Genomic DNA, 13,594 nt, shown 5'->3' on the forward strand with positions numbered 1-13,594 from the left:
AGTTTTTCATAATATGGGCACTTTAAAAAATACAAACATGTACATACATGTTGCTCACATAATATTATAGCCCAGTTTATACTGAACACAGTGTTATGAGACTTGCCATTATTATGTTTTTAAGCAACTGAAAAAAGCACAAATGTCAGGGCTGGTCAAAACTACTTAAGGATGCAAAATCAGCAAAGAACAAAGGGTTAAGCTGAAGATCAGTTATGGAAGGCCGACAGGTCATAAAATGTTTTATTAGCTAAACGCAGGGGAAAGTGTGGTTCTCCAGCACAGAGGACCTCTTTTCTGATCATAGTATGGATTTCAACACCTGCAGGTATGGTTGTCTCCTGCTCGTATAGAATCCATCCATTAACCATGTGGTTCCCTGAGGGGCAACCTGTTGCTCATGATCAAGGTCACAAGCAAATGCTTTGTGCCTTAGTGTTATGGAAGAAACCAAGGTTTTTTTCCCAAGAAGGCCAATATTGGGGGTTCAGTGTTGTCACATCAGGCTTACGATAAATGCATGCCTTTGTGGCTATGGAAGACCATAGGGTCAAAATCTACTTTATGTAAGTCCAAATGAAGCAGATGTTCTTTCGAGGGAGGGGTTTGGGGAAATGAAGACTTCACCCGGACGTGGTGGAGCAAATTAGCTCAGGTTTGGCTAAGCGAAGGCTGACCTGTTTGCAATTCAGGAGAACTCGCATTGTCCTCTTTGGTTTTCTCTCACTCACCCAGTCCTACTCGGGCTGGATGCCATGACACAGGAAGGGTCTTAGCCAGAGGGCGCTTAATTTGTTATGCCCAGTGCATACACTGGACATGTATGTGCATAGAACTTCCCAGTTGAGGTAAACAAAGCAGTTATTTATATTTATATAGCAAGTAGACTCTGAATTAAGGCAATCTTAATTAGCTTATGAAGCCTCTGGATGGCTCTCTCCTTTAAGCGTCAGAGTGCATTCAACTAGAGGTATGGCAACATCTACGGCCCTGTGGGCAGGGGCATCAATCCAGGATGTCTGTGATGCGGCAGGCAGGTCCTCAACACTCACTTTTGTACGCTTTGTGTTGGATCTCAACTCTACTCCTGGGGATTGTGTGCTTAGGTTTTTCTACACACAGACAGGCACTAGTAGTCTGGCTGGTTGAGTATAGTGTTCCACATAGCATCAGCTCTCTGACCCAATGTAAAGTTTGGTGGTACAAAATAAAACGTAGCGCTTTTCTAAGCGGATTTAAAAGAGGAACTATATTGTATGGCGTAATAGCAATTATGGGAGTACTTCGACTCGGCACAGTAACACCCTCCCTCTCCTATTATGAGAGGGAGAAGGGGAGCGGACTTTTCAGGCGAGTCGAAGTACTCCCAAAAGTGCTATTACGCCATAAAATATAGTTCCTCTTTTAAATCCGCTTAGAAAAGCGCTACGTTTTATTTTGTACCACCAAACTTGCTTGCACAACCACTCGTCCCAAATAGGAAAAACATTGATGTGTTTAATCACTTCTAACTTTATCTCTAAATGGTACCATTGAATGAATGGGGCCAAGCCAAATGCCATCCAAGCGCCACAGTGCGCTCCAGCGCCCACGTGCACGCACACAGATGACAGAGGGATGTATCAACAATTCTTGGTTGGGGTGGTAACATATTTTGATATTGAAAATGAGTAGACTATTCCTTTAAGACAGATAAGAATTAGTTTTTGTTTTATTTATTTCTGTTGCTTTGGTATAAACTGTAATAATGTGCATGTTTCTGGTTATATACAAGAATTGTGTTTTCAGCTCTTGGAGTCAAAGCCAATGTACTGTGGCTGTGAACAAAGTGGGTTTCTGAAGGGGAATCACCACTGACATGATGTCAGATGAAGAAGACTATGCCGTAGATGGTGTGTCAGGTGGATTGTGAGACCTTCATCAATCTGGAACCAGGCCCTCAGCTGCAAGTGTGACTGTGTGTGTTCAAACTATGCAGCATTGGTCCAGGCTCTCGTACATTCATTTCATTTGTACAGAGAGTCTGGCTATGCTCCATTGCAAAGCGTTACTTAAGGAGGGTCCTCTGTTGAAATTTAAAACTATTGGATCTGCCCAGAGTCACTCAGGATCTGCCATAGGCAATTGCTAATGTGTGGTGGTGACGTATATCATGTGCCAAAACCGGTCGGAAACAACAAGTCCAAATGATCAGACCAACAAAAACTTAGCAACCATTGTTCTTGGTCCGGGTTTAACTTCTGTATATTCGGCAGTTTTGCAACAACGGACCGAATAGCTTTTCTCACGTCTTTCTCCGCTGCCATTACTGAACTACAACTCAAACTAACGCACAACCTCAACATCATCGTTCTTAGCCACCCCCCTCTGTTTGCTGATTGGACCTGCAGATTTTTGCCAGAGAAAACGAAACTCTACACAGCAGTCCCAGGCGTTGAACTGAAGCGAAATGAAAATTAAGCGGATGCACGTAGGAGGGCGGAGCCAGGCTAATGCAGCACTGCATAACAGTCTGAATCTGAATTGCTGTTTAAGAGAATGCTACCACTTACTAACCACCCTGAGGCAGCAAAAAGTAAGTTTACCTGGCTGTAAATTGTTGAAAACTGCTGGTGATTAGTTATCAGACATTCACTGGTACGAAAATCTGCCTTTTCATGCAGTAAGGGTTACATACTTAACCCGAGACATTTCATGTTGCATAGACAAGGATGCCATAATGTTAGAAGTGTGCTGAATACTTTGAATGACTAGAACTAGAAATCTTTTTTTACAAATAAGAAGTTTAATTTTGTCATTTTTGAAAAGTACTGTAAATATACCACCTTTGTCAAACCTAGTTACTAGAAACTTTTATAGCAGAGGTCAAATTTATAACATGCATAACATGTTAGTAGAAAAATCTCAAGAGTCTGCAAATGGAATAAAGACCTCAATGCAAAAATATAAATAGTTGAGTGGAGAACAGTTTGTCAAGACGCTCAGATCCAAGATTAAAATTGCTATAATATAACTGGTTAATGAGAGTTTATGTAACTCCAGCACTATGTTTATATATGAAGAGTTTCGTTGCAAAACGAGATAACTCCTTTTTTTAATTTTTCAGAAATCTCATTTTTTGGTTGTGCATTCCAATTAATATCAATTCAACTGCAGTTGGTTTGTGTTGATTTAAACCTTCATAACTTATAAAATACAGCTAAGTAGGACCATAAAAAAATAACAACATGATAACATAATAATAAACATGTTTTGACAAAAATGTTAATTTTTTTGTTTTTTGTTTCGTTTTGCAAAGAAACTCTTCATATATATAGAAAGGTGACACTTTTGCACCTCTGATGTTTTAATTTCCCTTTTCTAAAATGACTGAAAAATGAATAGCAAGATGAAAAACAGACATCTGTTCCACCCCTTCTAGACTTTTCTCATGCACTGCCCTATGAGGTCATTATATCTATCATTACGTATCGTTCATTCATATTTACTGTCTATAAAAGTACAGCCATTACAGAAATTAGGTCAAATAATTTTTGCAGCTGCAGGTGATTTCAATATTTGGGATGTCATTGTTTCTATGCATACTCCTGTTTTTTCTTCACCCTAATGCAAATGCGGAAAATACTTTTTGCCGAATGATGGGAGATCCTAAATATCCACTGCTGTCTAAGGATGGAGACATAAATATTGGAGCAATTTTTGCTGTCCACAGCAAGGAAACTTTACCTTCATTTGAGTTCAGACAAAAACCTCAGCTTCTGTCATGCTCTAGGTTTGTTGCATTTGAATCTATTCAAAAACAACCTCGAATAATGCATTTAATGCAAGTGCTTTTTCATGTACCGATTTAATGTTTTAACAGTGTGACTCTTAGGGACTTTCGACTGGCTCAAATCATGATTTTTGCAATTGAGGAAATTAATAGAAATGAAAGTTTGCTTCAAAATGTTTCTATTGGTTATAAAATCTATGATACCTGTGGATCAAGACTGTCTTCTATGAGTGCAACTATGGCATTGCTAAATGGTCAGGAGTTTGCAGCAGGGGGGAAATGTTATGGACAGTCTCCTATACACGCTATCATAGGGGAAACCGAGTCTTCTGCCACAGTGATTTTGTCCAGAACCACGGGACCTTTTAAAATTCCAGTGGTAAGAAACACTAAGAGTTTGATACAATTACCAGACTAATGATTGTTTCACTGTTTTTTTTTTGTTATCTTCTTTCAGATAAGTCACTCAGCCTCGTGTGAGTGTCTCAGTAATAGGGAAGATTACCCCTCTTTCTTCAGGACTATTGCTAGTGATTATCACCAAGGCAGAGCACTTGCACTTTTGGTTAAGCACGTAGGCTGGACTTGGGTTGGAGCTGTGAACAGTGACAATGACTATGGAAACTATGGAATGGCCATTTTCCTGAATTCAGCCAAGAAAGATGGGATTTGTGTAGAGTACTCTGTGAAATTTTACAGAACAGAGTCTGAAAAACTCCAAAAAGTGATAAACACAATAAAACAAGGAACAGCGAAAGTAATAGTAGCATTTGTTTCATTTATTGAGATGGGATTACTAATTGAGCAACTAAGTATTCATAACATTACAGGCCTCCAAATAATTGGAGTCGAGGGATGGGTGGCTTCAAAGAACTACATCACTTTAAACAGCTTTAATGTGATGAAAGGTTCACTTGGGTTTGCACTGAGAAAAATCTACATTGAAGGTTTTTCAGATTATGTTATTAAATCATTCTGGGACACAGCTTTTCCGTGCTCACAACGACATGTGAATTCTTCTCAAATTGAATTAAATTGCAGCAGATATCAGGATCTCCTTGTGTTAAGAAACTACAATGAAGATGTGCCTGAATATAGATATTCAAGCCATGTCTACAAAGCAGTGTATGCTGTGGCTTATGCATTAGACAGTATAATTAAGTGCGAAAAACAAGAAGTCTGTGAAAAAGCACTGACAATAAAACCACAACAGGTAAGCCATAAAAGAATGAAAGGAAAACATCCCCATTTGATTGCACTATAAATTGGTTCGATGATAATATTTCAAATGTCTCTCTTTATTAGGTGGTTGAAGCTCTGAAAAAGGTCAATTTTACTGTGAAGTTTGGTGATAATGTGTGGTTTGACAGCACTGGCGCTGCAGTAGCCCAGTATGAAGTTGTGAACTGGCAGCAGGACTTAAATGGATCATTTCAGTTCAAATCAGTGGGTTACTATGATGCCTCACTGCCACCTGACCAGCGCTTTGTACTCAACACTGAAAACATAATCTGGGCTGGAGGACAACTGGAGGTAAATAACAATAACCTGTTCATCTGAAATGCCCATTGGGAATGTACATAATTTATGCTTAGAAGAAGCATTAAATGTGCATGAAAAAATATTTTCTCACAACATGTATAAATAGCTGAATTTACAAGTGTTTTGTTTGTTTCCATGTAGAAGCCAAGGTCTGTGTGCAGTGAGAGTTGTCCTCCAGGCACAAGGAAAGCTGTACAGAAAGGAAGACCTGTCTGCTGTTATGACTGTTTTACATGTGCAGATGGAGAAATCAGTAATGAGACAGGTAAACTTCAGCTCAGATCAAAGATCCAAAGAAAATTGGTTAGTTGTTCACTTTGTGTTCTTTTTCTACTGTTCAGGATGGAGTTTCTTTTCAGTGGAGCTCTTAAATGATTTATTTCATTTGTCTCTAACTATAGTGATCACAATTTTTTCTTCCAGATTCAAATAACTGCCAGCAGTGTCCAGGGGAATACTGGTCTAATACTGAGAACACTGAATGTGTGTTAAAGGCTGTAGAGTTTCTGTCATTCACAGAAGATATGGGTATAGTGTTAGTCTTTTTCTCTCTGTTTGGAGTAGGAATAACTGTACTGGTGGCCATCCTGTTTTACAGTAAGAAGGACACTCCCATAGTAAAAGCCAATAACTCTGAGCTGAGCTTCCTGTTGCTCTTCTCACTGACTCTGTGTTTTCTCTGTTCACTTACTTTCATTGGTCGCCCCACTGAGTGGTCCTGTATGTTGCGTCACACAGCATTTGGGATCACTTTTGTCCTCTGTATCTCCTGTGTTCTGGGGAAAACAATAGTGGTGCTAATGGCATTCAAGGCCACACTTCCAGGAAGTAATGTCATGAAATGGTTTGGGCCTGCACAACAAAGACTCAGTGTTTTTGCCTTTACACTTATACAAGTTCTTATCTGTGTGCTTTGGCTAACATTATCTCCTCCTTTCCCCTATAAAAATATGAAATATTTTAAGGAGAAGATCATTCTTGAATGCAGTTTGGGTTCAACTATAGGTTTCTGGGCTGTGTTGGGTTATATTGGCCTACTGGCTCTCTTGTGCTTCATTCTGGCTTTTCTAGCTCGGACGCTGCCTGATAACTTTAATGAAGCTAAATTCATCACATTCAGTATGCTCATATTCTGTGCTGTATGGATCACATTTATCCCAGCTTATGTCAGTTCACCTGGAAAATTTACTGTAGCTGTGGAGATATTTGCCATTTTAGCATCAAGCTTTGGTTTACTATTCTGCATATTTGCACCTAAATGTTACATCATTCTTTTTAAGCCCAAACAAAATACAAAGCAACATTTGATGGGTAAAACACAAACTAAGTCCTGTTAAAGTAGGTTCTAGTGGTTATAATGATGTTGTCTGTCATTTTAGCCAAAGCACAATATTGAACAGAGACGTTTACTGACATCAAATGTTAATACTGTTTCTATCTAAATAAAATGTATCTTAATGTTATATACTTTAATATTAATTGCAGCTGCAAATATCCTACTGATCTGATCATAAAATATATTTCACATTTTACTTTCAAGTACTTCAAGAGACTGGCAATTACTCTGATAAGATCTGATCTAATCACTTATAACTACTGGTGCACAGGTGCAAACCTTAAACTCATAAGACACAGATTAATTTACAAGAGGCGAAGCGAAACTCAGCCTCTGCAAGTAACTACTTTGATGTTTCTATGCCAGGGTCAAAAGTTATATATTGTAGCGTAGCATTAATAATAAAACAATTCTAGCACATGACTTTCAGATGTAAGATCAACTGTGCCGTCACCATCTGTTAGTCCATATGCATGAACCCCACGCTGTTGGCTCAGCACTGGATTTCTTTCAAGAACGATTATCTGCACGTTTAACCTCTAGGGTCTTTTAGGGGTGGTTTCCCGGACAGAGATTAGCTTAAACCAGGACTAGACCTTAGTTTATTAAAAATAGAACTAGTTTTAACAAACATGCCTTACTAAAAACATTACTTGTGTGCATTTTGAGGGAAAACAAAGAGTACTGATGTATTTTAAAATATGTCAGCGCAAGTTGTTTTCAGTTTTGACAGCTGTAACATTTATTTTAGTCTAGGACTAGTCTAATCCCTGTCCGGGAAACCGCCCTATAAGGTCTACATGGCTGCTATTTCATTTTTTAGCTATGTACCCCACCGATGCAACCCCAGAGAGGAAACACCTCTTGGTTTCTTGATTTTTGCATATTATCAGAGAGCTGAAACTTATCTGCCTGTCACGATTGCCTTTATAGATGTTTCTGTGGTCTTTGAAGTCTTTTTTTTGCTCCATATGGACTGCTTTAGTTATATAAGGACATTTAAGTACTTTTTAAAAATATACCTTACAAAAAACATTACTGGTGTGCATCTTGAGACAAAAAGAATGGCACGGATGAATTTTAAGATGTCAGTGCAAGCTGTTTTCAGTATTGCCGCTAAAAAAACATTTTAGTTTTGGACAAGACTTAAGCTCTATTTCTGCCGGTCATACTTCAAGCCTTCTTTCTACTAATGCATGATATGACAGAGCATGAAAGGCTACAACTATTGTGTCCAGTTGGGTCTATGAGAATCTACGTCCTGCTTGGATCAGAGGCATACGTCTTTTCAACTTCTGTTTTGCTTTGGCAACTGCAATGGAGAAAATGTGGTCACTAAACAGCATTTTGCTTATTTGAATACATATGTTATTACCATTGCTTATATCATGGCTTTATTGGGGTCAAGACCCACTCTACTAGGAGTGTGCAATAGTCTAAGGCTCTGTCTATGGGTTGATTCCTTAAATGATGTCTGTGCTGTGGCAGGATGGTCATTCATAATAATAGTTACGTTTATAAAGTTATGATTTTATAATTTAATAAGCTGTAAATTGAATTGAACTCTGTGTTGACTCTTATTGAACATTTCATACATAATTATTATGCTTAATAAATGAAATCACTGAATGTTTTATTTAAACTGAAATGTTCTCTCATTAGTGATGTCCAGTTCGTGAACGAATCGTTCTTTTGAACCGGTTCTTTTCAGTGAACGAGTTGAATCAGTACACCTAATCGGACTGAATCTTTTAAAAAGTTTGTGTCTCGAGACAGCAATGATCCACAAGTTACTCACTTTCAGATGTGCTCGACAGACATTCTGATTCTAAATAAGAGAGAGTAATTTGTATCTAAACTCGTAGAAGCTCTCCCCAACGGTATCACTGACTGAACAGAGACTTGGTGAAATTTGTTGATACTGAGCATGCGCAGCAAACATGCTGGTATTCCAGAGTCACCGATACACTGAATACACGAATCAAGAACGGTTTCTATCGGACGCGTCCGACTTGATGAGCCGTTAATATGCACGATACAACAATTCTCGAGTCAGGAACAGGTTGCTGCATTTATGGAGTCACCAGTTCACTGATTTGAGAACAGTTTCTATCGGACACGTCCAAAGAACTAATTAAAGAACTCTGGATACTCAGCATGCGTGAGCCAAACAGTACGAACGTCAGTGAGTTGCTGTGCTAATACTATAGCCTACATGAACTGAGATGATTGACAGACATAAAGTAAGTTTATTTAATATTACCATAAAACTTACGGGAAATATGCATGGTACAGTTAATTATATTAAACAGCGTTTTGACTAAAATGTATTTGTTAGGTGCGTGTGTATGTGCAGATTATATGTTAAGTTGTTATGAGTTTGATCATGATTTTTGTTAAAAGTTTTTAAATGTGCTGTAGTTGGACAACTAAATAATAATAAATCAACCATACGCGACTTTACTTGAAATTTCTTTTATGTATTTTACCCTTCTGGATGATAGAATTAGATGCGAATGACGTCATTACGTAAAGTACGTTAAAGAACTGGTGAATCGGTTTTTTGAACCAGTTCTTTGAAACAAACTATCCGAAAGAACTGATTCACAAAAAAGAGTCGGACTTCCCATCACTATCTGTCATTTATTTTATATACAGTTATTTTATCAGTCGATATTTTAAAATAGCTAATTAACAAGAAATCATACCAGACGCACTGAGTAGGTTTTGCATCTGAGCTCTTCAAATACAGATATAGATACTGGCTCTGCTGCACACCCTCTAGTAATCATATAATAGAAGGTTTTGGTAAAAAAGTTTCAAGAGTTTTTAACAGGCAAAAGCTACTGGGGGTTCTACACAACTGAACGTCTCGGTTACGGATGTAACCCTCGTTCCCTGAAGGAAGGGAACGGAGACGTCACGTCGTGACCAGCGAATTGGGAACTCGCATAGAGACCAATCAGCTTCACTTGTATGTAAAAGAGCCAATGATTGTTGGCATGCAGTATTTGCATAATGCTGGCTCCACCCGCCAGGTGGGTATAAATGCCAGCAACAGACTGCATTCAGTAGTTTTTCGCTGAGGAGCCATCTAAAGGCCGGCCAACTCAGCAATGGTACAGCGGCCGTGGCGACGGGACGTGACGTCTCCGTTCCCTTCCTTCAGGGAACGAGGGTTACATCCGTAACCAAGACATTCCCTTTTAGTCGGTCACTACGACGTCACGTCGTGACCGACGAATTGGGAATCCCTACCAAAACGCCACAGAAGGCTGTCCCTTCCAGTGCCCTGCATTAACCTTTCACCCCTTTAAGTAAGTGAAACCTGGGTCTATGCAGAGGAGGCCAGTCACTGCTGTTCCAACCCACTCAGTAACCACTAAGGACCACTGGGAGCGTTCCCGCTGGCGGTAGCAGCGAACACTGCGGAGGCCACATCCCATAAAGGTTTCTTAGGTGACATATTACGATATGGAATAACTGCGTAGGGCTTTCTGCATATCAAAAAATCTCTGGGGTGGCTATCTAATGAGACTACACCTATACAGAGACTGCAGACTTAAAGTCTGCTGAGGGAAAAATGTGGGATTGAATTAGCTCCACAGACATACACACATGGGATCCCCTGTCTAGGGGTCGCTCATATGGACGCCAAAGCTCAACACAGGTTTTCAAGAATTCATCTGATGCAAAGCTGACATCAAACGCTCCGCCACGTCTGAATATCATGGGCATTGGAGGAAGTACCAAACTCTGCCAAAACTTCTTTTGGGATTTATGGCACCGATATAACACCATACTGGCAAGGCAAGCTGACACATGAACCTGGGGCTCCCAGTGTCTCTACCTACTAGAGGTGAGTACACATGAGGAAACTGGTTCGACACGAACACTATAAAACCTAGTGAACGTATTGGGTGGCGCCCAGCCCGCAGCCCTACAAATGTCTGTCAGCGAGGCGCCGCGCGCTAGCGCCCATGAAGACACTATGCTCCGAGTGGCATGCGCCCATAACCTGAGCGGGCACGGGAGGTCTTGCGATTTATACGCAAGGGAAACGGTGTCCACTATCCAGTGTGACAGCCTCTGCTTGGAGACAGCTTTTCCCTTCTGCTGTCCTCCGTAACAGATGAAGAGCTGGTCTGAGGTCCTAAAGCTTTGTGTTCAGTCCACGTACAGCTGCAAAGCGCGGACGGGACACAGCAAAGCTAAGGCTGGGTCTGCCTCCACCGGGGGCAGTGCTTGCAGGCTCACCACCTGATCTCTGAAAGGAGTGGTGGGAACTTTGGGCACATAGCCAGGCCTGGGTCTCAACGTAACACTGGAGTCATCAGGCCCGAACTGTAGGCACGACTCGTCGACCGAGAACGCGTGCAGGTCTCCTACCCTCTTTATCGAAGCCAATGCGAGTAGGGTCAAAGTTTTCATAGAAAGAAACTTGACATGCGCTGACTGCAGAGGCCCGAAGGGGGCGTCCTTGAAAGACTTTAGCACCACGGACAGATCCCAAGAGGGTATGGAGGGAGGACAGGATGGATTCAACCTCCTCTCCCCCCTAAGAAACCTGATGACCAGGTCATGCTGACCGACCGACCTGCCTGCTATAGGGGCATGGTAGGTGGAAATTGCTGCAGCATTGACCTTAATGGTGGAGGGGGACAGCCTCCTCTCCAACCAGTCCTGTAAAAAAGAAAGCACAATGCCGATCGGGCAATCCTGGGGGTTCTCTTGCTGAGAGGAACACCACTCGACGAACAGGTTCCACTTCAGTGCGTAAGCCTGTCTAGTAGACGGTGCGGTGCCGAAGCAATAGTGTTTGCTACCTACATGGGTAAACCACTCAAAACCTCCGCGTCCCGTCCAAAGACCAGACGTGGAGATTCCATTGTGCCGCCTCTCTGAGAAAGAAGATCCTTCCTCAGGGGAATTTGCCAGGAAGGGGCTGTCGCGAGAAGCACCAGCTCTGGGAACCACATCCTCGTGTGCCAGTATGGGGCCACAAGGAGGATCCGCTCCTCGTCTTCCCTGACTTTGCACAACATTTGTGCAAGAAGGCTCACTGGGGGAAATGTGTACTTGCGAAGACCCCGAGGCCAGCTGTGTGCCAGCACATCCGTGCCGAGGGTTCCCTCGGTCAGGGAATAAAACAGCTGGCAGTGGGAGGTTTCTGGAGACGCAAACAGGTCTACCTGTGCTGCTCCGAACCGTTTCCAAATCAGCTAAGCCACGCGGGGGTGAAGTCGCTACTCGCCAGGGCTCACCGCTCGTGATAGGTCGTCGGCCGCATGATTGAACACACCCGGGATATGAATGGCACGAAGGGACCTCAGATGCTTCTGACTCCACAAGAGGAGATGGCGGGCGAGCTGTGACATGCGACGGGAGCGTACACCACCCTGACGGTTGATGTTGGCAACGGTCGCTGTATTGTCTAACACTAACACATCTTTGCCCTGTAACTCGCTCTTAAGGCGGACCAGAGCAAGATACACCGTCCACAGCTCGAGGCAGTTGATATGCCAGTGCAGTTGGGGCCCCGTCCAAATGCTTGAAACTGCACGCCCGTTGTAGATGGCGCCCCAGCCCATGGCCGAGGCATCTGTGAAGACCACAGCATGCCTGGAGACCTGTTCTAAGGGCACGCCTGCCCGGAGAAAGGAGGGGTCTGACCACGGCCGAAGGGTGCGACGGCACGCTGGTGTGACTTGCACCCGGTGTGTGCCGCCACGCCCATCTCGGAATTCGGGCGAGCAGCCAATGCTGAAGCGGTCTCATATGGAGCAGTCTGAGTGGTGTTACAGCCGCCGCCGCTGCCATATGGCCCAGGAGCCTCTGAAACACTTTCAGGGGGACCGCCGTCTTGTGATCTAATGAACTCAAGCACTTGAGCATTGACTGAACACGTTCCTCTGTGAGACGTGCCGTAAGTTCGACTGAATCCAAAATCATACCGAGATAAGAGATCCTCTGCGTGGGGCAGAGTTTGCTCTTTTCCGAGTTAACCTGAAGACCCAAGCGGGCAAGATGCCTGAGCACCATGTCCCTGTGTTTGCAAAGCTGCTCTCGAGTCTGTGCTACTATGAGCCAGTTGTTGAGGTAAGCAAGGATGCGAATGCCATGTTCCCTGAGGGGAACGAGGGTACCCTCCGCGACCTTCGTGAAGACACGGGGGACAGGGAGAGCCCAAAGGGCAGGACTTTGTACTGATATGCTCGCCCCTCGAACGCAAAGCGGAGAAAAGGCCTGTGTCAGGGGAGTATCGAGACATGAAAGTTCGCGTCCTTCAGGTTGATGGCTGCAAACCAATCCCATGGACGGACGCATTGAAAAATGCGTTTCTGCGTTAACATTTTGAATGGCAGTTTGTGAAGTGTGGGATTCAAAGTACGCAGGTCTAGGATTGGTCGTAACCCACCACCTTTCTTCCAAGTACCGTACAAGCGGGACTAGAGGCACCACAGACGTACCCACAGTGGGGCAGCCAAGCGAAGCCGAGATGCCCACAGCGGTGCGCTGTGTAGGCGCCCGTGAGGGGACAGGCGAAAGTATGGGAACACCCGCCCGGCTCCGCTGTTGGACGGTGGGGCAGCGAGGATGCCCGTGCACGTCCGCTGGTGAAGGAGGAATGAGGGCCACCCAGTGTGCTCATCACTCTCTGATAACCTGGAGAAGGAATAGGAAATTGCTCTTTTGGTGAAGTTGTGGGTGCCGGCTGAAAAGACGGCTGAACAGAAATTAACTGTAACAAAAGATTCACCACCCGGCCCTCCTCCGGGGGAGGGAGCGATGCGGTCACCGTCTCCCCAAGAGCAGTCCTCACCATCTCCAGGTGGCCCGTCTCAGGGCCGCTTACCTCTGTGCTTCTTGCCATGGTTCACGGGAGCCTGGACGGGCGGGGCGCCCTGCCAACGACCGGATCCACGACGCCGCTGCTGTCCGAT

The 13,594-nt window shown here is 43.3% G+C and overlaps 1 protein-coding gene across 1 annotated transcript; it reads left to right on the forward strand.

Annotated features, from left to right (window-relative positions):
- The first annotated feature begins 3,563 nt into the window (after positions 1–3,563).
- On the forward strand, positions 3,564–6,651 carry LOC129419838 (extracellular calcium-sensing receptor-like). The gene is made up of 6 exons (XM_055175029.2): positions 3,564–3,772; positions 3,863–4,151; positions 4,230–4,985; positions 5,078–5,305; positions 5,456–5,579; positions 5,738–6,651. Exons 1-6 carry the CDS (start codon positions 3,564–3,566, stop codon positions 6,649–6,651), a joined length of 2,520 nt encoding a protein of 839 aa, XP_055031004.2.
- The last annotated feature ends 6,943 nt before the right edge of the window (positions 6,652–13,594 follow it).

This window comes from Misgurnus anguillicaudatus, chromosome 15 (assembly GCF_027580225.2).
Source record: "Misgurnus anguillicaudatus chromosome 15, ASM2758022v2, whole genome shotgun sequence".
Lineage (NCBI taxonomy): Eukaryota > Metazoa > Chordata > Actinopteri > Cypriniformes > Cobitidae > Misgurnus > Misgurnus anguillicaudatus.